The 26,106-nt window shown below is 42.0% G+C and overlaps 3 protein-coding genes across 3 annotated transcripts in view; all 3 read right to left on the bottom strand.

Annotated features, from left to right (window-relative positions):
• Window positions 1-26,106, bottom strand: part of LOC309701482 (uncharacterized protein) — a 2,150,955-nt gene that overhangs the window by 1,336,559 nt on the left and 788,290 nt on the right. The window lies entirely within an intron of this gene.
• LOC309700216 (protein NLRC3-like) overlaps window positions 1-26,106 on the bottom strand; it is a gene marked incomplete at both ends in the record, with an annotated part of 123,851 nt that overhangs the window by 10,457 nt on the left and 87,288 nt on the right. The window lies entirely within an intron of this gene.
• Window positions 1,984-6,559, bottom strand: LOC309700217 (NLR family CARD domain-containing protein 3-like; the record flags this gene model as incomplete). Its single annotated transcript, XM_082523664.1, has 2 exons — window positions 1,984-3,758; window positions 6,286-6,559. 2 exons carry the CDS (start codon window positions 6,557-6,559, stop codon window positions 1,984-1,986), a joined length of 2,049 nt encoding a protein of 682 aa, XP_082379790.1.

The following is a 26,106-nucleotide window of genomic DNA, read 5'->3' as shown; positions in this document are numbered from 1 at the left end:
ACTGAGTGAAGCAGCAGCAAAAGAAGATCCAAACTCTGCTTCACGTTTGATAAATATGCTCATGAATTCTCTCTGACTTTGGCTGTTCCTGCCTGCACAGCTCTCTCTCTCTCAGTGTACTCCAAGAACAGCTTCAAACATCTGTTTCTGCATCATTCACTGTTTATTAGCCACCAGTCTGCTGTTGTGTTCAGTGCTGTCGGCCTCTGACAGTAAAGCCTCATTTCTGCTGCTCAACACTGAAGAAATGTAAACTTTTCAAAATGATGACAAATTGGAAAACACCTAAACCCAGGAGATGTAACCCTTCTCTCTGGGGCGGAGGCAAGCGGACCATCTCTTTGATTAGAGCTGTGTCTCTAATCAAAGCAGAGATGGAACGATGCCACGTTTTATGTCCGATATCGATATGAATCCAATATAGTCGATTTTATGATCAAACGTTTTTTTTAATATCTTGCTGCATTTTGTATAAATTCATACTCAAGTTTAAACAATCTAAACACTAAAGCTGTTCTGTTATACCTGTCTGCAAAAACACACTGCAGCCAAAACATTAGACAATACTGATCTTTGTATTTAAACTTTTTTCAGAACTTTAAATCTAAGTATTTAAAGTAATATTCAAAAGTCATTTAAATCAGTCTGATGCAGACTTCAAAAACTCTGGTTGTGAATAAAAGAAGTGCAACATCAGCACAAAATAATGTTTCTATTGAACAACTAACACAAACAGGTTGTAGAATGGAGCCTTTTATACTCACAGCTGAACAGAAACAACATCCAGAGTGGAAAACAGTGCAAATAACTGCAAACAGGCTTCATGACACTCATGTTTGATCAGATTCACTCCCTGCTCTCACACAGCAACTCCAGACCTGCATTCATCTTTTCCCTCTGAACCCCCCAAACATACAAACCCTGAGCCACCACCATTGCCCTTTCACTGACTGCCCCACTCCACCATTTGACTCTTAGAACTGAAGACGCTTCTCTCATAAGAGGTGAAACATCTTCAAGGAAACTTAAAGAAGTCCAGACGCTTTTCTTTCCAAGCTTCTTAGACTACGATGACCTGGATGTCTGAGAACCTTCACAGACTGATTTTACAAGAACAACTTGTGTCAAAAATCCCTGGCAGTGCCTCTCTGTCACACACACAAATCACTACAGTTACAAATTTAATAACTTAAAAAGTAAAAAGACCACTTTTGAGCCGTGTCTTTTTGGCCGTAAAGAATACCAAAGGACCGGAATTTAATAACATTAAAAGCAAACAATAAATGAGCAAAGTAGTGCATGATAAATATAGATGACAAATACAAAGTGCAATATAGAAACACTGGGTAAAAAGAAAGGAACAATTAAAAAGGAGGATAAAAGATGTGAGCAGTAGTTAAACAGTAGAAATAAATATATAATAAACAAACAAAAATAGATAATAAATGAAAGCCAGGTCTGAAAGGTGAGTTTGGCTTTAAAAGCATGAAAACACACTGCTGTCTTCAGGAAGGCTGCTCCAGTAACAGAAAGTCATCTACATGTGGGTTTAGTTCTGACTTTAGGGACAAGTAAAAAAATAAAATAAAATAAAAACATCTGTCCAGACAACCTGACAGTCAAAAATATAAACTCAGGAACTTAAAAGGAAAATTGTGCTGATTTTGAACGTCCGCATCAAGATAAACTTACAGATTTAAGAGTCAAAAAGTGTCAAAACGTCTGTATCCTTACCCGAGAGTTTCAAGTTTACAGTCAGGACTCTTTAGTCCAACACACAGCAAATCCAATTCTGAATCCTGCAGCTTGTTCGAGCTCAGGTCCAGCTCTCTCAGATGATTGGATGGGGAGCTGAGAATTTCAGACAAAGCTTCAAAGCTTCTTTTTGAGAGTTCACAATCTCTCAGCCTGAGGAAGAATAACAATGGAGACATATTATTTTATTCATCTAGCATTATTAAACATATTTGTTCATAGATTCACTTACAGCACTTTCTTGGATGCTTTGACCACTGGCAGCAGCTTCAAAAATGCCTCCTCTGAACGGGAGTATTTCTCCAGGTCGAACTCATCCAGATCTGATGACAGTAAGATGAAGACCAGAGCCGACCACTGAGCAAGAGACAGTTGATCTGTGGAGAGACGTCCTGATCTCAGGGACTGTTGGATCTCCTCCACTAGAGAACGATCATCCAGTTCATTCAGACAGTGGAACAGGTTGATGCTTTTCTCTGCAGACAGTTTCCCACTGAGCTTCTTCTTGATGTAGTGAACTGTTTCCTGATTGGTCTGTGAGCTACTTCCTGTCTGTGTCAGCATGCATAGGAGATCCTGATTGGTCTGCAGTGAAAGACCCAGGAGGAAGCGGAGGAACAAGTCCAGGTGGCCATTTGGACTCTTTAAGGCTTTGTCCACAGCACTCTGGTAGAAGTCTTTTACAGTAAGTGTTTTCTGGAAGATTTTAAAGAGAGGAGATTGTTTCTTAAGCAGGTTGACTCCAGAGTTGATGAAGGTCAGATAGACATGAAGAGCAGCAAAGAACTCCTGAATGCTCAGATGGACGAAACAGTAAACAACGTTGTTGAACATGTGGCACTCATCAGCTTTAAAGATCTGTGTGAACACTCCTGAGTACACTGAGGCTGCTCTGATATCGATGCCACACTCTGTCAGGTCTGATTTATAGAAGATCAGGTTTCCTTTCTGCAGCTGATCAAAGGCCAGTTTTCCCAGAGACTCAATGATCTTCCTGCACGACTCTGTCTCAGCTCCTCCATCATACTTGATGTCCTTCGTTTTTAGGTGAAATAGCACAAGGCGTAGGTAGAGCTCTGTGAGAGTCTTAGGCAGATCTTTGCTCTCTTTGTTCTTCATGACAAACTCCAGAACTGTAGCAGTGATCCAGCAGAAGACTGGGATGTGGCACATGATGTGGAGGCTTCGTGATGTCTTGATGTGGGAGATGATGCTGCTGGCCTGCTCCTCATCTCTGAATCTCTTCCTGAAGTACTCCTCCTTCTGTGGGTCAGTGAACCCTCTGACCTCTGTCACCACGCCAACACAGTCAGGAGGGATCTGATTGGCTGCTGCAGGTCGTGTGGTTATCCAGAGGCGAGCAGAGGGAAGCAGTTTCCCCCTGATGAGGTTTATCAGCAGCACATCCACTGAGGTGGACTTTCTAGGGTCAGTCAGGATTGTAGTTTTGTGGAAGTCCAGAGGAGGTCGACACTCATCCAGACCATCAAAGATGAACACAACCTGGAAGTCTTCAAAGATGTAGATTCCTGCTTTTTTGGTTTCAGTAAAGATGTGATGAACAAGTTCCACCAAGCTGAACTTTTCCTCTTTCAGCAGATTCAGCTCTCTGAAAGTGAATGGAAACATGAACTGGATGTCCTGGTTGGCTTTGTCTTCAGCCCAGTCCAGAGTGAACTTCTGTGTTAGGACTGTTTTCCCAATGCCAGCCACTCCCATTGTCAGCACTGTTCTGATTGGTTTATCTCTTCCAGGTGGGAGTTTAAAGATGTCTTCTTGTCTGATTGTTGTTTCTGGTCTGTCTGGTTTCCTGGATGCTGTTTCAATCTGTCTGACCTCATGTTCATCATTGACCTCTGCAGTCCCTCCCCCTGTGATGTAGAGCTCTGTGTAGATCTGACTCAGGAGGGTCGGGTTTTCTGTTGTAGAAATCCCCTCGAGCACACACTGGAACTTCTTTTTCAATTTTGACTTGAGTTTGAGCTGACACTCAGTGAGAATCTCTGCATGAATAAACAGCAAATGACACAAATGAGAAAACTGCATTCTGGTTACTGTGGTTATGTGTTCAGTTCACTGGACTCTTGGTGTCATGATCCAGGTGAGTCTGAGTAACTTTCCACAGCATCAGCTCTCCTCGCCTGGGTGGAGCCCTCCTCACTCCTCCCTGCTCCTCACCTGTTGCCAATTACTCCGGCAGTATTTATGAACAGCACTGACAATGAACCTTCTCCAGATTGTCTGCTTAGCACAGTCAGTTCTCTGCCTCACATTTTGTCTTGTGCTCCTCAGCTTGTTTCGCGTAACCCTCTTTTCCTGTTCCCTAGTCGGCACCTGGATACATCTTCCAACTCTCGCCATAAGTCACGCCTCAGGATTCTGGCCTGCCACTGCTGGGAAAACTCACTCTTGCAAACTGCCATCCTCAGCTGCCTGCCTCCATGTGCACCCACATCTCACTCTGTACCCAGATTTAATTCATCTCCTCCTCCAGCTGATCTCCACCTGCAGCCACATAACACCTCTTAGTTTTTAAATCTTGGACTCATTCACTACACTGTGGACCACTCTGATTATTATCTCCTTTGTTCCAGTGATCCTGGATAGTTTCTATTCGCCCGTTTCTGCCCCTGTTGTTCCTTTGACCTGCCTCAGCTTATGTTCTGGCCTCAGCTCTGCACTTCTCATAATACCTCGCTTGCTGTTGAATTTAGCCGTGATTCAGCTTTCTCCGTCAAGAAATCTAGTAAAATACATTTCTGTTAAAAGTCACTCAGCCTCCGTTTTTTGGTTCTGTGCTTGACTCCATTCCTTTTCATGAGCCATTGAGCCCTGACACTTGGGTTATAACTGAGGGCAGGTTTTATAGAGACACATTCGATTTAATTATGTTTATTTATACAGCACCAAATCAATACTAGCAACATTTCACATATTACATAAACAACACTATGGAGCCAGTGATGAATAAATATGTAGAATAAATGAAAGAATTTCAAGTATAAAAGTTTTTTTTTAATTCCTCCAAATAACAACAAGAGTCACCCCAATGTGCTTTATATTGTAAGATAAAGAACCTACAATAATACAACTGAAAAAAAAACCAAATATCTTTTTGGGTCCTGAAAACTGAAGGCTCTGCCTCCCATTCTACTTTTAAATACTCTGTGAACAACAAGTAGGCCTGCAGAGCGAGAGCGAAGTGCTCTAATAGGGTGATATGGTACTACAAGGTCATTAAGATAAGATGGGGCCTGATTATTTAAGACCTTGTATGTGAGGAGCAGGATTTTGAATTCTGGATTTAACAGGAAGCCAATGAAGGGAAGCCAAAACAGGAGAAATATGCTCTCTCTTTCTAGTCCCTGTCAGGACTCTTGCTGCAGCATTTTGGATTAGCTGAAGGCTTTTCAGCGAGTTTTTTGGACATCCTGATAATAATGAATTACAGTCGTCCAGCCTGGAAGTAATAAATGCATGAACTAGTTTTTCAGAGTCTCTCTGAGACGGGATATTTCTAATTTTAGAGATGTTGCACAAATGGAAGAAAGCAGTCTTACATGTTTGTTTAATATGTGCGTTGAAGGACATGTCCTGGTCAAAAATGACTCCAAGGTTCCTCACAGTTTTACTGGAGGCCAAGGTAATGCCATCCAGAGTAAGAATCTGGTTAGATACCATATTTCTAAGATTTTCAGGGCCGAGTACAATAACCTCAGTTTGATCTGAATTAAGAAGCAGAAAGTTAGCAGCCATCCAGGTCTTTATGTCTTTAAGACATTCCTGCAGTTTAACTCATTGGTGTGTGTTATCTGGCTTCATGGACAGATGGAGCTGGGTATCATCTGCATAGCAGTGTAAATGTATGCTATGTTTTCTAATGATGCTGCCTATGGGAAGCATGGTAATGGGAGCGTTGCCAGCAGAAGGCTGAAGTGGAATCTCCAAGAAAGCTGCAGAAGAAAAAGCATGAGCTGAAATGGTGGATTTCAGTCATATAAGGAGAACTGTGGCTTTCCTCCAACCTTTGACCAATCACCTTAGTGTCCTGTTTATCAACCATAATAAAAAGCATTTACTGTGTGGGCATTTTTTTGTTTGGGTCTCCAAACAGCAGAAAGAAATGGCAGCCATTTTTTTAACTTTACCTTCAACTGGTAAATAGATTTAAGAAAAAGCACTTTGATCATATTTGTGACGTGTCCCAAACTGTTGTTGTCGCCTCATTTATGTTGATAAAACAGCTCTAAAACCAATCTCACAATATAAATCTGTAAAATGGGCAGAAAACCTGCTGCTGGTCCCATTTTAATCAAACCAACCCAAAGAGCAGATATTCATGTGTACACAGGAGGTTATTTGTGCAGATGCATAAAACACAAACTGTTGGCTTTCTGCAGTCTCTCACTCCTGAAAGTGTTGGCAAGTGCTTTGGATTTATTATTTATATGGATTTTAATGGCACCTGTGTAATGTTAACTAAGGTTTTTATTGTTTATGTATTTTTTGTTTAGTCATTCCCTGACTTACCTGTGGGTTCTGGGATGGTTTTATTTAAATTCTCCAACAGATCATTCCTGTTTATCCTCCCCAAAAGATTTTTAGTGACTTCAAAAGTGTTGATAGAGTAGGTATCAAACATCAGATCCACTATGTCCGTCCTCTCTGCATTCTCCAGTTTACTCACTGGGATTGCTGGTAAACCTTCTACAGACCCGTTCTTCAGATGCCACTTAAATTTTTCAAAGTCATCACGTCCCAAATCCTCCAAAGTCCCCAGAAGGATTTCTTTAGGTGTCGTCATCTTTTACCCTGTAAGGACCCGATAAACAAAGACTGTAACAACAGCTGGAGAGGTAATTGTCTGATTTATCAGAATTTAACTTGATTCTAACAGCAGTTCATCACAATAAATTTCTAAGGCTCAGAATGCAACAAAATTGCACATGAAGAAGCACATAGAGAAGTATCCAAGTAACACTTTGCTACAATATAAAACAAACTATTATAAATAAAGAAAATATATAAACTAAATATATACACTACCCGTCAAACGTTTTAGAACACCCCAATTTTTCCAGTGTTTTTGTCACGGTTTGCGAGCCGTGTGTAAATTATTAAAGGACCCTTTATGCAGGCAGCTCAGATGCAAGTGAGTTTATTCATCACATGGTGATACAAACAGAAATGGCGAAGGTGAGCATGGAAACTAAGCAAAAACCTAAAAACTAATAGTACACGAATATGAAGAAGTACACGAAGGGAAGACGAAAACACGGAACACAAGGGGTGGGAGCAAAGCACCACAACACATCACTATATAGACAGTTACACAGAGGGAGACACAGAAGGCAACAACACAGGGACAGAACAAATGGACAGAGAAGACTAAACACAGAACAGAGTGCACAGAGAAACAAGGGGGGCAGGGAATCAAAACCTAGGAAGCATAGAATAACTCACAAACTAAACTGGCATAACACAAAAATCACAAAGAACTGAAACCACTAGATCAGGAGACCCAGGACCCTGACAGATACACAGACAAACCAGCAACTAACAGAGGCAAACACAAGGCTTAAATACACAGAGGGATAACGAGGGAATGAGACACAGAAGGAGGACACAGCTGGGAGTGATTGACAAGACGAGACAGAGGAAACGCAAACTAAACACACTGACATGAGACACGGACCTTCACAACAAAGCAGGAAATACAAAGACTGAACTTAGAGGTACAACAAAACACAGAACCAAAACGTAAGAATAAACAAAGATACATCATGAAATCAAAGATTAACAATACAAAACAGAAAACACTGAGTCACAGACCAAGGATCGTGACAGTTTTATTGAAAATATCCTTTTTATTTCTCATTGCGCTCTGAAATGAAAGCATAGTACAAATAAGCAGTTGGAGTTAAAAATAAATCATGAAACACATTTATAGACCAAAGTTTATTCTAAACGTTTGACTGAACACACCCGTGGCTTCTGTCTACAATAGAAATCAAATATTCTCCCATATCTGTAGCAGATGTTCCCGTAAACGTGGACCTTGTAATAATAATAATAATAATAATAACTTTATTTATAAAGCGCTTTCAAACAAAGTGCTGTACAACTAAAGAGATAAATAAAATAAAAGCGATACATAGCAATACAGGTAAAAGACACAATACAAGTTAAAAACAATAAAAATGTAAAAACTAAAAGCCATAGAATTAAGACATGTAGGATCGGGTGAACAAATGTGTCTTCAACTTGGTTTTAAAAACCTCCACAGAGCAGCCTGCCGAATATCTTGTGGGAGGTTGTTCCACAGAAACGGGGCATGAAAAGAAAAAGCTCTCCAATTGTCTTTTTTCTGGCTCTAAGAACTTTTAGAAGACCAGAGTCCTGAGATCGGAGAGCACGAGATGGAACATAAAGGTGTAAAAGGTCGGAGAGGTATGAAGGTGCCAATCCATTTAAAGCCTTGTAGGTGAGCAGCAGGACCTTAAAATCTGCTCGAACCTGACAAGGTAGCCAGTGAAGAGATCTCAGAACAGGGGTAATGTGCTCAAATTTCCCAGTTCTTGTTAAAATGCGAGCAGCTGCATTTTGCACCAACGCCAGAATCTCAGGTTAAACCTCACAAAACTTTAACAACCACCAAACAGCTGAAACAGTAAATGAGAGCAGGAACACGGATTCTGCACAAAGACGTAAACACAAAGCTCAGAGCCGCCGACACATCAGAATCAGTGAGATGTCGCCTTTCTCACCCGATGGCATGGACACGGTCGGGGCTGAAAGCCGACAGCTCGCTGATTCTGATGTTTCGGCGGCTCCGAGCTTTGTGTTTACGTCCTTTTTACGCTGATTCTAAAGCTGTTAGTTTTATCTCTCTCCAAACAATATTGACTGAACCAGCAGCAAAAGAAGATCCAAACTACGCTTCACATAAACATCGTCATGAACTCACTCTGACTTTTGCTGTTTTGCTTCCACCAGGATAAAATCACACGTCATGCACAGCTCTCTCTCTCTCTCTCTCTCACACACACAGTTTCCTGTCTAAAAATCTGTTTTCTGCATTATTCGCTTGCTTGTTACGCACAAGTCTACCGTTGTTTACAGCGCTGTCGGCCGCTGTTTTTTTTCCTTTTACTTACTTCCGAAAAGAAAACCTAATTTCTGCCGTTCAACAGGCTTCTGAACAAATTTAAACTTTTTAAAATTATGCAAATTGCAAAACGCTGTGTCTGTCATAAAACCGCTGTAACTTCAGAGGTAATGTTCATATGTTGATTAATGGTTTTCTTTCGTTTTTGATCTACTGTAGAATATTTTTATAAAACCACCTTCATGTTTTTCTGTTTTATCTTCAGCTACTTTGACACAAAGGCCTCTGCTGTGATGCTCACACCTTTGATAAAGTCTTGCGAGTGTCAGCTTCCTTTTTATAGATACAAAAATATGTAAATGTACTGATCTGAATTATAATATTTCTGACTATCTGAGGCAAAATTTCCCAGATTCAAATCGAATTGAATCAAATCGTGGATCGAATTGATTCAGGACCTTGTGAATTGGAATCAAATCGATTCTAGAATTCAGTGACGATACCCTGCCCTATTTGCGACCATGTCAACATCCAGTCCAGGCTTTTTCAAGATTGGTACTACCACAGCTGATTTAAAACATTCAGGAAAGACTCAATGAAGTATTTAAAAGAAACAGGTTGTAGGGTCCTAATGCTGACCACAGTTCCTTTATAGCCCAGGCTGGTAGAGGATCCAAAGAACAGGTTGTACATCGAGCTGCTTTTACAACCTTCCTTAATCCAGAAAGGGAAATAGAGATGGACCGATGCGATATTACGTATCGGTCCATCTCTATTTCTATTAATTTACGTCAGTATCAATACTGATTTTGTATGTATTTTGAAGGATTTGAACCAAAGGCAAAAAATACCATGAGCAAAAAATGGCAGTCATGATTATAAAATAGGGAGGTTTCTTTTTTTTTAACATAGATTAAACTCGTTAAATAAAACAACAAGTTTATGAGCTTTCTTGTTATTCACAAGTTTCAGCGATTTAGCCCAGAGTCTAAAGTCATTCAGCCTTCTGTTTATACATGGTTTAGCTTTAAAGTATCTGCATTTGTGAAGAAAAATTTTTCCCATTAACAAAATCGTCCTAATCAACAGGTCAAAATCTGCATTCTCAGCAAGTATTCCAAATTTTATTACTGTCACCGTCAAATGTGGTAACTGAATTCTCCTGGACTGTAGCCAGCTCCACATGTCAGTCCAGAAGGAGTGCACTGATTCACAGTAGAAAAACAAGTGATCCAGACTTTCAATATCATTTTCACAAAATGTGCAGGCGTTCACATCTAAGTTAAATTTCCGTCTTAAGAATTCATTGGTTGGATAAACCTCATTAATGATTTTAAAGTGAACCTCTTTTACTTTAGGGGAAAGAGGAAGTGAAATATACTTTTTTCTTATCGCCTTAACCTCCATGGTCTCAAATTCTTTAAGGATATAATTTCTTTTAACCAGATTAGGGCAAATGTCGTTGATCAAAATATTCCTGATCACTTTGTTTGTAAACCTGCTGTCACCAAATTCAACTCCAGCTATGCAGAGCTGCCTCAGTCCAGGAGAAATTTTAGAGTGCACAATATCTTCTTTTATCATTGATCTCAAAGGGACTGGGATGGCTTTCACTAGGGATTTATATCTGTTAGCAGTACATCTTACATCAAATTTCTCACAAAACGTCTCATGTTTTAATAAGACCCCATTATCATCCGTAAAATGAGCTACAGCCCAAATCCCTTAAGATCTTCCAGTAGAGAAGGACCTGCTGATGGAAAGCTGAGAGTTTAACAGGTAACGAACTGCAATCAAAGTCACAACGTAACAAAAAGTCTATTCCACCCATTTTGCCAAAAAATCACACTGGGAATAATGTTCCAAAAGGAATTTTTGTTCCTAATGAAAGATCTTAACCATTTCAGTTTTAGTACACCATTCATAACATCAAAGTCAATGGCATTAGCCCCACCCTCTTCATAATTCTTAATCATATCATTTTTCTTTATATAATGACATTTGTTCCTCCATATGAACCTAAAATTAAGATTATTTATAGATTGAATTCGTTTTGGAGATATGGTCAGAGAAAAGGCTGGATAGATTAGTCTGGACAGACTGTCCATTTTGGTTAGCAAGATTCTCCCAAACAGAGTTATGTCCCTTTGCAGCCACCTGTTTAAAATTGACTTACACTTTTCTATATTGGTACAGATATTCTTATTTTCAGTTGATGTCTTATCCTTGCAAATTACAATGCCCAGATACTTCACCTCTTTTTTGATCTGTATATTATCTATTGCTTGCAGGGGACACTCATGCAGAGCTAGAATTTCTTATTCATTAATATTCAGCTGTAGGCCAGAAGCTTTGGAGAAGTGGTTGATCACCTGCAAGGCTAAAGGAATCTGGTCCTCATTTTTTAAAAACAGGGTGGTATCATCTGCGAGCTGACTGATTATTATCTGTTCACCCATCACAGTTAACCCCTCAATGTGACTGTTTTTAATCAAAATAGACAACTCAGCAACCATGATGAACAGAAGTGGTGAGCTGCTACATCCCTGCCTTATCCCTCTATTAACCTCAAACCTTGAACATGTACCATGTTCTAGCAAAACAGAGCTGTTAATGTCATTATATAGCATCTCTATAACATTGATAAATTCCTGTCCAAAACCAAAAGACTGCAGAGTTTTGAATATGAACGTATGTTCAACTGAGTCAAATGCTTTGTAAAAATCCAAGAACAGGATGTATCCTCTCTCTTGTGTCACGATGAGTTGTGTGGCTGTCAGTGGCTGGCCCCACGTGCAGGACTCGGAGACAAAACATTAACTTAAACGACAGCTTTATTTGCTGGTGAGTCACCCTTGGCGATACATAACCAACAATTTAAACTAACTAGACTGGAGATGCTGAAGGTAGACGACAACGAATACACACACAACAAACGTGGAGGACGCAACAACTGGCAGAGAAAAACACAGGGCTTAAATACATACTGAGGTGATTAGGGAATGTGAAACAGGAGGAGAACACAGCTGGGACTCATCGGACATGACAAGACAAGGGGCGGCAAAACTCAACACATTGACATAGTACACAGACTTTCAAAGTAAAACAGGAAACTGAACAGACGTGGACTAAACTAGGGGATACAGTGACAGAACAAGAGACACACTGACAGAGATGACTGTATACTAACAGAAGTAACACAGAACCACGACCTAAGAAGGAGAACACAAGAAATGCCAAGGACCTAGGGAGTTAGGAATACTAGCGACAAAAATCAAACCCAAGAGAATCAAAACACATCATGAAATCAAAGATAACTAATACAAACAGAAAAACACTGAGTCCACAGACTCAGGACCGTGACATCTTGGATTATTTCACTGTACTCAAGGAGGTCCAAAACCAGCCCAATATTGTTATGAATTAGTCTTCCTTTCAGAAAACCTGATTGCGTTTCACTGATAATGTTTGAGATGCCTTTCTTTAGCCTCTCAGCTACAGCTCCAGACAGGATCTTATAGTCAGTGTTTAAGGTGATGGGTCTTAAATTGTCTAAAATTCTTTTATCCTTACCCGATTTAGGGATCAGGGTTATCAGCGCTTGTTTCATGCTCGGCATCAGTTCTTTTTTTCTCTATCGATTCCTTTAATGCATCAAACAATAAAGTTCTTAGGTCCTTCCAGAAGAATTGATAAAAATTAGTAGTGAGTCCATCTGTCCCTGGGGACTTGTTTAATGCCATTTTCATGACCACCAAATCCAGTTCCTCAATTTGGCGGCCGCTACTAAGTTTTAAAATTACTCATACTAATCTTTCTGGGTCACAAAATAAACTTTTAACATATTTTCAGGCGAGAAAGTAGCTGTGTAAACATCAAATATCTGCTCGGTTTATCAAGATACCGCATATTTGCAAAAGTGCTTCGACGTTTTCGGAGACGTCTGCTACCCACCAGCACTATAGCCAGCCGGGAGCTCGAGGGTCACTGAAGCCACCGAGAACGGCACAACTCCCGGCACATCATTTTCAGATCACCGCGGACTTTCGCTACTCAGGTTAAACATGATATATAAGTCCAGGGCCGTGCAGAGAGGTTTAAAGGGGCGGGTGCTCAAAGTTAAAAAGGGGCACATTGAACCAGGCTGAATAACAACAACACACATTCATCAACAATCTAATATGGGATCGCATCATACTATATCACTGTTGTGAGGTGGCGACAAGGCAAAGCAAACGTAGCCTATGTTTTACCTGATGGGTACAATGTTGCTGTTGAGGTGTTTCTGCTGCTCCTGCTGCTGATAGTGCTGAAGGGCAGGGCTGTGTTGATCTGAGACTCTAGACATTAAAAAGTCCACAGGAGAGATGGTAGCTGATTAAACAAGTGTCATGAGATAATAACAAAATGCAAAGATTGGTGACAGCGCTTGGAACCATAAGGCAACAAAAAACTGTGAGAAACAAATTAGGCTCTGCCTGTGAATCACTCTTTTCTTCTCTTCTTCCTTCCATCCCATCATTTCATATATCACTCTCCACTTGCTGTCTATCTGAGAACAAGGCACAACTTGCTATTGCAATAAACTATAATCTAATTATCCACACCTAACAACTCTTGCACTTAATCTATAATAAAATGATGACAGAAAAATGTTATAGCCCTGCCTTTAGTAGCCTCATACAGCTCCTACTGTTTCCTCCTCATGTCCTTACCAGCCATGTCTGCACAATGTTATATCATGAGTAATAATTTTTTTAAATCCAGCTAAATAAAACACACACATGCACACACAGTGACATTTTAGACCTTCTTCAGAATACTGTATATACTATGGGCATCATGGTGCTGATCCAGAATCCTTACATTATTATTTATTACTAGAGCTACAATAATAAAGCAATGAGGAGGGGGAAGTAATAAATATGAAATAATGTATTTATGATGATTGCATTTGTTTCACTATCTACTCTGTGCAGGGCAAAGCTTATTACATTTTTAAACTGTAGAGATACAATCATTTTACTGCTGTAAAATCCAAATTTTGTCTTATTAAATATATAAATCTAATATAATCTGCTTCTTAATGTATGTTCTTTAAAATACAGCGTGTGTTTTTTAATATATTATAATTATAATTATTATTATGTGGACATGCATATTAGATCGTTTTTTAGTGAAATATAATCCCCTCAGAAGGGCAGGAAATGCTCTGTAACTTACTTTAAAACTAAATATGTTCACTAAAACGGTGACAGAGCTACAGACCCATGACAGCCTTACACAGGTAGCCAGCAGCTGTGACCAGCACTACTTGTGCAGTTAATAAAAGGACAGGTAATGTTTGTCGTGCTGTTGCACACGGAGCACGCTCGTTTGTTTCAGTTCGTCAGTTGCAACAAGACAACTTACCAACGTGTACGTAATAAGCTAATACTCCTGGGTGCTATACACTACAGTGTACGCTGTACACCTACTTACTGGGTTTGTCGCATCAGTCTGTGTCTCTGAGTTAACTTGTGTTTCTCCTACAGCTCCGGACCGCAAAAGATGCGCGTGCTCTTTGTGAGCTCGTTCCCGGCTCGTAACCAGCGCGTTCTGCCGTCGAGGGCGATCATTGGTTAAATGTGATCATGTGACTGATGCAAGCCAGATCCTTTTATTTAGCAAAACTATGATTAATAGTTAAATATTATTGTTGAAGGGCACAGACAGGACTCCGCACGCACACACACATAAAATAAATAAATAAATAAATAAATAAATAAAGAAAGAAAATTTAAAAGTTGCCTCAACAAAAGGGCACTTTGGGCACTCATCAGGAAAGGGGCGGGTGCTCAAGCCCCTCTAGCCCCCCCCTCTGCACGTCCCTGCTCTTGAGTGAGCAGTGATGATTGAGCAGTCCGTTTTATTTTGCAGATTCAAGCTGCTCTTCAAAGTTTTCACCACCAGATGTCACCGGAGAGGACTGTGTTGAAAAGCTTCGAGTAATGAACAGTTTTTCAATACAAGCTTCAGTGCTTCGGAAAGCTTCATTTGGCCCTCACTACTTCCAGCATATCCAACCTTCTGAGGACCCAGCCCACGTACACCGCGAAGGCCGGGTCCTCGGGAGGATGCAACCGATGAATTTGGACGTTTAGTTTTGAAGACGTCGTGATAAGGGCGGGTCTTACTGTGAACCTGTGCGCTCATTGGCTAATAACTTGAGATTGACAAGTCGTTATCCAATGAGCGCGCGGCTTCTCCCAACATAAAGTAGTTTCCTTTGAAAAACCAAAGTCTGATTATTTTTGCCTCCACTGACGGAGCCTGTTGTTCCCGCCACAGAGACACAGTAATGTCAGAGCGGTGTTAACACTCACCTGCCTCAGCACAGCTCTCACTCTCCTCCTGCTCTCTCAGCTAAACTCACTTCCTCTCTACTTACAGGAAACCAGCGCTCAGAGGAGCCGACCGGCCTCACGTTTCACCCACAGACACGAACAGCGTGGAATTATTTTATGTCATAAGAAGAAACATATTCATGTTAGCACTCGCCTGCATCAGCTCCACCTTCCTCCTCCTGCTGCTCTGAACGGAGAATCAACACTTTCACTTTCACTGCTCCTCCCTAAACACAGAGGATGCTGGGACTTGTAGTTTTTACCTTGTGTGATATTTATGGCTGTGACACTAAATCACAGCATGAAAACTTCCTGCAAACATGTCACAGGCGATAAAAGTTTCACATTAAAGGTGAAGTTATTTTTCTGTCTCATGTTCAATAAACAGTGAGCTGGGAAAACTGAAGAACAGACTTCAGACGTTCCCTGCAGAGTTTCTGCTGCTCGGTCGTCTGCATGTTGCTGAGACTGAGCTGATGATGAAGCTGTGATGGGTTTATGGCACGTTTGGTTCTGGAGAAGAGTTTTACTGTCGGTGCAGGTGAAATGATCAGAGGTTACAGCCTCTGGTTAAAGTGGAGGCAGCGATCAGGACGGCTGAGCAGCAGAGGTCTCGAGGGTCCTAAAGTGTAAAAGCATCAGTGTTAGTAACACAAAGATCACAGAATGGGATCATCCACACAACACTAACATCTAAATCCACGGCAGGAACTCTTCCAGTGTCCTGAAAAATCTGTGTGCACGATGCTGAGATTAAAATCTGTCTGCTCATCTTAATGCAATATTGTGAAGTTACAATTCTTTTCTGTAAAAAGAATTTTCATTTTTGTATATAAATAAATGTTGATGTTGTGCTTTGGGATCGTGTGCTTCAATTTGACTTGTAATGTGCCAAATGACTGCAACAGGCGGCTTAAGGCGATGCCATCCAGAGTAAGGATCTTGTTAGCCAGTGTTTCTAAGATTTTTACGCCCCGTTACAATAACCTCAGTTTTATCTGAACTTAGAAGCAGAAAATTAAAGCTCATTATGTGTCTAAGACATCCCGGCAGTTTAACCAATAAAAGCGGGTATCATATGCATAGCAGTGAAAATGTATGCTATGTCTTCTAAAGCACGTATAATGTAAGCAGAACTGGTCTTTGCACAGAAGCCTGTGGAGCTTCATAATTAACCTCAGTGTGTGAAGAGGACTCTCCATTTAATAATAGCTGTAATAAAATGTTCTGGCCAACGGTGTTAAACGCTGCACTTGGGTCTAGCAGGGAAGATTTCAACTTTTCAATATGAATGAAGGCTGAAAACTGATTAGATTAATGTCTGATGATCTTTTCTGTGCTTCTTCAAGTTTGTAACACCGAACATATTAAAGGATGATATAAGGTTCACAGGAAGAGTTTAATTAGACACACATTTACTATTTTTCTTTATACTCTTTCTTTCTTGACATGTTTAATATGATTACTATCAGAGGAGAAAATGAACCTTGTGTAGTTTAAAAACTTTTTATTTAATCAAACTGTAATGTTGTTGAACTCTGACGGACGTGTCTTTTAATCTTGTCAACAAATCCTTAATCACCTAAATGTGCCATTTATCATCTAGTAAAATGTTCCCTCTGCTTCTGTTGCACATCTCCCCCGACACTCTCTGCTTCACCAGCCCTGTGCAGCTGGTCCAATCGCTGCGTCCTTAAACTGGTGTGTTTAAATCTCTTTACCTCTGTTGTGAACTTCACACAAAGTTTGTGGTAACAAAATCAAACTGAGGAGGATCTCGTTTGAAAAACACACACTCGCGAGACAAAATAAAAACAGACTGCTCAAAGCAAAAGCAGAGCCCTCACAGCTGGTAGCACAAAACACAGTGACAACGTGCGTATCAGATACCCTCAGTGCCAAAAGCATAAATATGAAAACATGGGATCACCAAGAATATCCTAAAAATGGCATTGAGGGGGTGTTACAGTGAAATAAAATGAAACATTTTCATCTGAAAATGTTTCATTTTAGTAAAAACAATTCTCTGTAGTTTGATACTGTCGTTACAGACAAAGCGGATGTTTAAAGCCTTTGGACGCACATTTGAAATGCACTCATTCTCCTTATCAGCTGGAAACATTAAAGCCGTAAAATGACACACCCGCGTGTAACAAACCATTTGTTGGGGGTTGTGGATTTGACACCTCAGCATTGTGAAAGTGGGGAAACATGCTTCTGGCTGAGCATAAGATTTCTGCTTACAACTTAGAATCTCAGCTCTAAATGTAATTCAGATGTTTTTTTAAGTAGGGCTAATGTATTATTTGACTTCTAAGGCATACACACACACACACACACACACACACACACACACACGAACAACAACAACACAGAGAAGAAGAAGAGGGGGTCGTTTTACTACACATCATAAAAACGCAATCATTCATCTTCCAACTGTATCTTTCTGTTCTGGATTTAGAATCATTGGTTGTTTACTGATCTGTACTTTGGGAGTCACACTGTTGTGATACTGGGGAGAAAAGGGTAAGGTTTGATAGACTAAACCATTACACACAAAAGTTGAAAAACCTAAAGAGTGTGTGAGACTGCTAGCTGTGTCGTTCAGCAATAAACTCATCTATAAATGTGTTAGTAAAGAGTGACGTGTACTTCTGTCCCATTAAGCAACGGTTTAACAAATTTCACTGCAAACTATAAAAGTCATCTGCATTTAAATAGAACATAGTAGTGCAGGAAACACTAGTATAAGGTGTCTATGGAACAAATCTCCTTCAGCGTTCAAAATGACCAAAGTGAGGCCTACAGGCGTTTCTCTCAGTTGGTTGTGTTCAGGGAAAAAGCAGCTAAATACACTGAGACTGCTCCACATTGTTAGTGAGTTAACTCTGGATATCTGTAGGTTTGTCAAACTTGGAGTGAACAAAAGCAGAAAACAGTAAAAGATGCAGACAGTGAAAGTCTGGTTTATTTCATGAACACAATGAAACATTTTCGGCAAAGTAGCATACATGATAAATAGATACACATAACACGGACAGTGAGAAGTAAAACTCGTCGTCTTACCACATGTTATATTCTGTAAACTTAAAATAAACCACAGAAATTAGTGTTTTAAAGTCATTATTAAAAACATGAGTCAACATTACTGAAGTGACACTTTAATGATGCTTCACATCACCGTGTTTATGATGATAAAACATGTTCTCTCGTTAGTAGATGTCTGCTACACATACATACACAAAGCTGTGTAAAGCAACTATTGGCGACTGTCAAGCCTTTGAGTCGCCGAGCAGCTGAATAGGCGAATAATGTTGACGCGCCCGCTGTTTAAAACGTAAGTCAAAGTTCCAGGTTAAAACTCCTTTATTTGTTATCAAATCCTTAAAATCCGTAGAAAAACAGTGATCAAAACATTCCAAGCTTGAGCGGTCAGCAAAAGTCGACTTCCTCCATCACCCACTCATTCACAAAAATTCCCTCAGGACGTGAACAGATGATATAGCAATCACTATTACCGACACCACGTGACCCAAAGCTACGCCTTATCCACAATAGCAACTATAAATAACGAATCTAAACGTATATACATAAAATACAGAAATGAATGAGGTGGAATGAATACTACAAATGTACATAAGGTGCAGCTGCAGTCTGGCAGTGGGAGCAGTGTGACAGGTCAACTGTTAAGAAGGGAGATGGCGAGGGGAAAGAAACTGTTCCTGTGTCGGGTGGTCCTGGTCTGCAGGCTTCTGTACCGTCTGCCAGAGGGCAGCAGATCAAAAAGTCTGTGTGCAGGGTGTGAGGGGTCTGTGATGATTTTCCCTGCCCGTTTCCTGGTTCTTGAGCGGCAGGGGGGTGCCGATGATCCTATCTGCTGCCCGTACAGTCCGCTGCAGTCTGCTCTTGAACTTGAAGCTTTTGTTACCATACCTCAAACACATGTACCCATACCTTAAACAAAAGCACTGCTTTGCACCCTAGTTGCAATTATGCAACACACATGGTCCTGCATACTACACTCTATTTCACACATAAGACACTTCGTTCACAAAATGAAATTTCAGGGTGCCACCCTGGAAAACATCCAAAATACAAAGCACATCGGGTAATTGCAACCACTCAATACACACCTGAAGGCACGTACTTGAAAAACTGAACACCAATTAGCCAACTACAAAAAGCCCTCAGTTTAGCCAATTAAAGAACTTTGCAAGCATGGATGGAGGGAGAGCAAGAGGAGGAGGTCGTCGAAGAGGCCACGCACAGACCCATATTTCTGATGATATAAGAGCAACTTTGGTGGACCATGTCATCAACCATGGCCTGACTATGAGAATTCTCTAGAATGACTCGAAGACCTTCTGGGGCAGGACGCCAACGCCTGTTCACACAACAGCAGGAACTTGCCGTTGTGGACCTAGTGAGGGCAGACAATGCCATCCGTCTCCACCAGCTACGAAAGCAAATACAGGGAGTGCAGAATTATTAGGCAAGTTGTATTTTTGAGGAATAATGTTATTATTGAACAACAACCATGTTCTCAATGAACCCAAAAAACTCATTAATATCAAAGCTGAATGTTTTTGGAAGTAGTTTTTAGTTTGTTTTTAGTTTTAGCTATTTTAGGGGGATATCTGTGTGTGCAGGTGACTATTACTGTGCATAATTATTAGGCAACTTAACAAAAAACAAATATATACCCATTTCAATTATTGATTTTTACCAGTGAAACCAATATAACATCTCCACATTCACAAATATACATTTCTGACATTCAAAAACAAATCAGCGACCAATATAGCCACCTTTCTTTGCAAGGACACTCAAAAGCCTGCCATCCATGGATTCTGTCAGTGTTTTGATCTGTTCACCATCAACATTGCGTGCAGCAGCAACCACAGCCTCCCAGACACTGTTCAGAGAGGTGTACTGTTTTCCCTCCTTGTAAATCTCACATTTGATGATGGACCACAGGTTCTCAATGGGGTTCAGATCAGGTGAACAAGGTGGCCATGTCATTAGTTTTTCTTCTTTTATACCCTTTCTTGCAGCCACGCTGTGGAGTGCTTGGACGCGTGTGATGGAGCATTGTCCTGCATGAAAATCATGTTTTTCTTGAAGGATGCAGACTTCTTCCTGTACCACTGCTTGAAGAAGGTGTCTTCCAGAAACTGGCAGTAGGACTGGGAGCTGAGCTTGACTCCATCCTCAACCCGAAAAGGCCCCACAAGCTCATCTTTGATGATACCAGCCCAAACCAGTACTCCACCTCCACCTTGCTGGCGTCTGAGTCGGATTGGAGCTCTCTGCCCTTTACCAATCCAGCCACGGGCCCATCCATCTGGCCCATCAAGACTCACTCTCATGTCATCAGTCCATAAAACCTTAGAAAAACCAGTCTTGAGATATTTCTTGGCCCAGTCTTGACGTTTCAGCTTGTGTGTCTTGTTCAGTGGTGGTCGTCTTTCAGCCTTTCTTACCTTGGCCATGTCTCTGAGTATTGCACACCTTGTGCTTTTGGGCACTTCAGTGATGTTGCAGCTCTGAAATATGGCCAAACTGGTGGCAAGTGGCATCTTGGCAGCTGCACGCTTGACTTTTCTCAGTTCATGGGCAGTTATTTTGCGCCTTGGTTTTTCCACACGCTTCTTGCGACCCTGTTGACTATTTTGAATGAAACGCTTGATTGTTCGATGATCACGCTTCAGAAGCTTTGCAATTTTGAGACTGCTGCATCCCTCTGCAAGATATCTCACTATTTTTGACTTTTCTGAGCCTGTCAAGTCCTTCTTTTGACCCATTTTGCCAAAGGAAAGGATGTTGCCTAATAATTATGCACACCTGATATAGGGTGTTGATGTCATTAGACCACACCCCTTCTCATTTGCCTAATAATTCTGCACTCCCTGTATGTGTGTGCGTGTCCAGGGTTCAGCTGAGACAGTGTCCTTCGCCCTGCCAGGCTAAGTAAACAGTCTTCCAGCCAACCCAGGTGGCCTTGCATGGAATGGGAAGGAACAGACTCAACACAGTCGTTATCAGGGTGTTGTTCAGCTCCGACCTTGAGCCCACGTCTGGGGCTGAAGGGGTATCCGCATAAGTGATGGTGCTTTTTACTTTAGTGCGAACAGCTCATATGAATTTCAAAGCAGTTCTACAGTCCAACACTGGTCTCTCAATCTCCCGTTGGAGAGCCGCGAGCTTCGCCATACTTGCGTTCTGTGATGTTGTCATTCTTGTGCTCAAGGAGCCGATTCTGAGAACTCACGGCAGTGTGCCTCCCCGAGATGTCATCCAATTTGCGCCCAGAGATGTTATTCCGAGCGAGCCTTTCCGAGATGTATCCAGTCTGCAGTCAGAGATCTTATTCTGAGTATCCACAGCAGCCGTAGTCTCTCCAAGATCTTATCCGTGCTGACTCAATGAGCCCATTTTGAGAAACTCACGCCTCTCCCATCGTTCCAATCCCAGCGGGCAGCCTCGTGGGGGTTTGAACAGCCGGTTCCGCTTTCTCAAGCCAGCTCCGATCAGCCAGAACCCTGTTACCATGGTTCCGAATAGGTAGATATCTTCAGCACGCAGACTCACCCGAGCCCAAACTTCTCGTTGAGAAATTGCATTTAGGGACCAGTTTTCAACAGGACAATGACACCAAACACACCTCCAGGCTGTGTACTAGAAGAAGTATACTAGATGGCGGCGTGCACAGACGCAGCGGCTCTATGCTCTCCACTTGGGTGCCTTTCTTTTTTGTTTCTCCACTTTTTCTTCTTCTTTTGTTTTCCTTATTGTGAAGCCAAATTTTCCTACAACCATCTGGAATTATGCAAGATCGGATATAACAGCCAGATCCCCATTACCAGTGATTATCAGAGGGTGCACAACATCCCCCCGGAGATAGCGAGAACATCGGGTGCTCCGTGGATTGTTATCGGCTCTGCCAAGAAACGCAGGCGGCGGAAGGAACGCAAACAAAAGCGGGGATGCCTGTCGGGCCTGCTGGCCAGGCTAAAGAAGCAGCCTTTCAAACCACCGCTCCCGAGCATCTTTCTGACCAGCGCACGGTCGGTCGTCAACAAAATAGACGAACTGAACCTACTTCTCGCCGCACAGCCAATCGTCCGTGACTGCTGTGTCCTGGTCGTCACGGAGACATGGCTCACTCCGCGAGGCTCCTGCCTACGACAGCCGTAACGCTCCAACAATCCATCAAGCGGTGGTAGCTTAGCAAAGTCGTACTGAAACATCTGACAGATTTTCGAGCGCCGTGCACATAAAATCGTTTCGAGGTCAGTAAACACAACCAGAGTTCATACATAAGGCACACGGGGTTATAAGGGGCTCTGTCGACTTTCAGAAAAATCAAAGGATTGATTTTAAGTGCGCCGTATTTTCCAAACAACACGGTAATAACGACGGCCCGCTAGCATGCTCTACCAAAAATAGTGCTTTGTTGTGTATCTGACGGACGAAAGCTAAACCAGTTCCACACCACTGAAGCTGCAGCATTTTTACAAACCAGTTCTGGTTCATCCGTTTCATTTAGCGATCCACTTTCGCTCTTCTCATTCTGCGTCATCATCCAATTCCACCTGTGATCTTGTGTCACCATTGCTCTCTGAGCTTTGTGTTGCTTCTTCTGTCACCTGACAAATAGGACATACATGACAATAAGAATAAAATGTGGAGCTGCTTCAGTGTGTCTGTCACTTTGTGCAGATCTTGACTGATCAGTAATGTTTGTAGGCTGAGTGCATTTTTAAAACAAGTTGTGCAAACTGCACTACAAGGTGGAATATTTGCAAAATCATAACTATGACCTATGAATACGTCAGTGCCATTAAGATGAAATTCTTGTGTCACCAACATTTTAACGTTAGGCATATAATTCTAACAGCCTCTGTAAACTAATATCCTGGCTGCTCGAGGCTGCTGTTTTCTCTGACAGCTTCACTTAGATTAGAATTAGAAACGCTGCTCTGAGACTGAGAGAACTAACAGTGCTGCATGTTGTGCTGTTAGTTTCCAAAACACGTTATTCATGGTTACATACAGTTTTAGACTGATGTGGGCCAAAGCCTAGCATAGCCTGCAACGTTATTGTGACGGACACATTTTATGTGTCAGACCCAGGACCCTGAGCAGTTATGGACTAATATTATAATGTATGTATTTTGTATTGCTGTCCCTCGTTCTCCCTGCTTGTAGACGTGTGTGTGTGTGTGTGTGTGTGTGTGTGTGTGTGTGTGTGTGTGTGTGTGTGTGTGTGTGTGTGTGTGTGTGGCCCTGGCAGGTGATTGGCCACACCTGCAGCTGATCAGGCCTGTCGGAGGAGCTATTTGAGAGTGTGGTGGAGCTCTCTCCGACGCTGGATCATTGCGTGGCTTCACGTCAGTCTCTCGACCAGTTCCTAGTTTGAGTCTGCTGCATTATTGTGTGTCTGACGGCTTCCTCTCTCTTATGTCCCCAGGAGTTACGGGGAGACGAGAGGACAGCGAGCACGGGGTGCTCATCACGGAGAAGCGGAGACAGGAGCACTAGCACTGGGAAGAGGACACGTCACGGGAGTCGGGAGAGCACGGGATTTATTGTCATGTCTGTCCATCGCTGTAAATAAACGCACTGCTTGTACATAGAGCACCGCGCCTGTGTCCTCCTTCCCTACACCCCCACGGTCTGCCAGCCAGACCGTGACATTATGAGTGAACTTGGCTTTAAGTGACTTACAGGTTTCTCTGAAAAATACTTTCTTATATCCAGGTTCTTCCTCTTTGCTGCCGTCCTCCTCTCCTCCTGGGAGCGCAGGCTTGCCGCTGCTAAAACTCAACAGAGCTCCCTGAAAGGTTCAGCCAATCACATTGGCCATATTTGTCACATGAGGTAGGACTCCAGTACAGGACGTAATTTAACTCTTTCGGCACCGCTGGGTGAATGAGACGTTGACAGATTTTTTTTTCTTCTTTCTATCAGGTTTGCTTTTCTTTACTCGAAGAGATCAAATTATTGGTGAGGACAATTCAATAATCGCTGGATATTGGTGGGGACATGTCCCCTCCGTCCATGCCAAATCGACGCCCTTGCCCGAATCGATTCAATCCATGATTCGATTCGATTTGGGGAAATTTTGCCTCAGACAGTCAGCAATATTATAATTTAGATCATACCCCCCCCCACACACACACACACACACACAGCCTTATGGGTACAGTAGTCTCCTGCTACACCTCCTTTTAGCTAAAGACATACTTCACAATGACTCACTCAGCTCACAAGAACAGGAATGCAGAGCATTATCAAACGTTAAAATGATACACATCTCTCACTTGTTCACTTACATTTAAACGAAACACATAATTGTAAACATCTCTAACAGCCTAAGCCAGCTTTGAATAGGGCCTGAATGGATAACTTCAGAGAATTACACATCCAATCTTACACGAGGTCTCACCGCTCGACCAGATCTGGTAACAGTCCCTGTTGGTGTGAGGTGGGTCCTATTTCTCCTTAGAAAACCTGTCTGTCTCTACCACATAAGATCTGGGAGCACTGGCAGGTCCAACTACTGCTCCAGTGGTTCCTTCAGTAGTAATCCACACCTTCTGTCCTGACTCTATGTCTGCGGTTGTAGTGTTTTGCCTGCTCACGCCTCCCCTCCTCATCCTTCTCGCGAAAAGCCTGTAGGTCGGGCCACTTTGGCACCAGCTTCACAGCAGCTTGTGGCAGAGAGGTACGCAGGTGTCTCCCCATGAGCAACTGTGCCGGTGAGAGCCCATGTTCCAGTGGGGTGGCCCTGCACGCTAGCAGTGCTCTGCTGTAGTCACAGTCCTCTCAAGTCTTTAATGGTACGATCAGCGCGTTCTGCCTCCCCGTTGGCTTGGGGGTACCTGGGGCTGCTCGTTTCATGTGTGAACTGGTACTCTTTAGCAAAGTGCTTGAACTGTTCTGATGAAACTTGCGGCCTGTTGTCCGATACCACAGTCTCGGCAACTGCATGTCTTGCAAAGGCCTCTTTTATAGCATTAATAGTGACCTCTGCTGTTGTGTCTCTCAGTTCACCAAGTACCACGACCAGATTTGGTGTGTGGTAGTAACAGGCAAATGAACTTTTGTTTTTTAATGATTTGAATATATATGAATGCTTGTGCATAAATACACAAACAATACACATATGCTTTCATGCTTTCAATTGTGTCATTTACGTGATCTAGGTCAGCGGTCTCCAACCTTTTTTGCACTACTGACCGGTGTATGCCCGACAATATTTTCACGGACCGGCCTTTAAGGTGTCGCGGATAAATACAACAAAATAAAACTAGTACCGAAAAAAGAAGATTTATTCATAACACACGTGAAAAGACCCAGGAAAACCGAGTTAATGATAAAAACGATAACAAAATAACGCTGAAAAGCGATAAAAACCCTGAAAACCAGACATTTCACACCTGAGCCTCAACTCTCGCGGCCCGGTACCAAACGACTCACGGACCGGTACCAGTCCGAGGCCCGGGGGTTGGGGACCGCTGTTCTAGGTAGCTCTGTTTTGGAAGTTCAGTTCAAGCTAGAAATGTGCTTTGGAGTTTGTACGTGTTTTGTCTCTAGGGGCCACCACATATATTTCTATTTACATTCAGGTGACAGCAATCCATGGATGGTTTCGACATGCAAGAGGATATTTTCCCCGGTGCCCAGCGGGAGAAGACACTGCTTGCGATGTCGATGAGGTCCTGTGGCCAGACCCCAACAGACGGCGGGATCCATGAGCCCACGTATGCACAATTGTCATGATTTTTTGTGTGTACAGTATAGTGTTTTTTCTATTACTGTATTATGTTTGTGTTTTGCTTTATCTGAATT

The sequence above is a fragment of the Aulonocara stuartgranti genome (genome assembly GCF_965226115.1).
Source record: "Aulonocara stuartgranti genome assembly, chromosome: 23".
NCBI lineage: Eukaryota > Metazoa > Chordata > Actinopteri > Cichliformes > Cichlidae > Aulonocara > Aulonocara stuartgranti.
The sequence above is the reverse complement of the archived record's forward strand: the minus strand, read 5'-3'. Positions and strand labels throughout refer to the sequence as shown.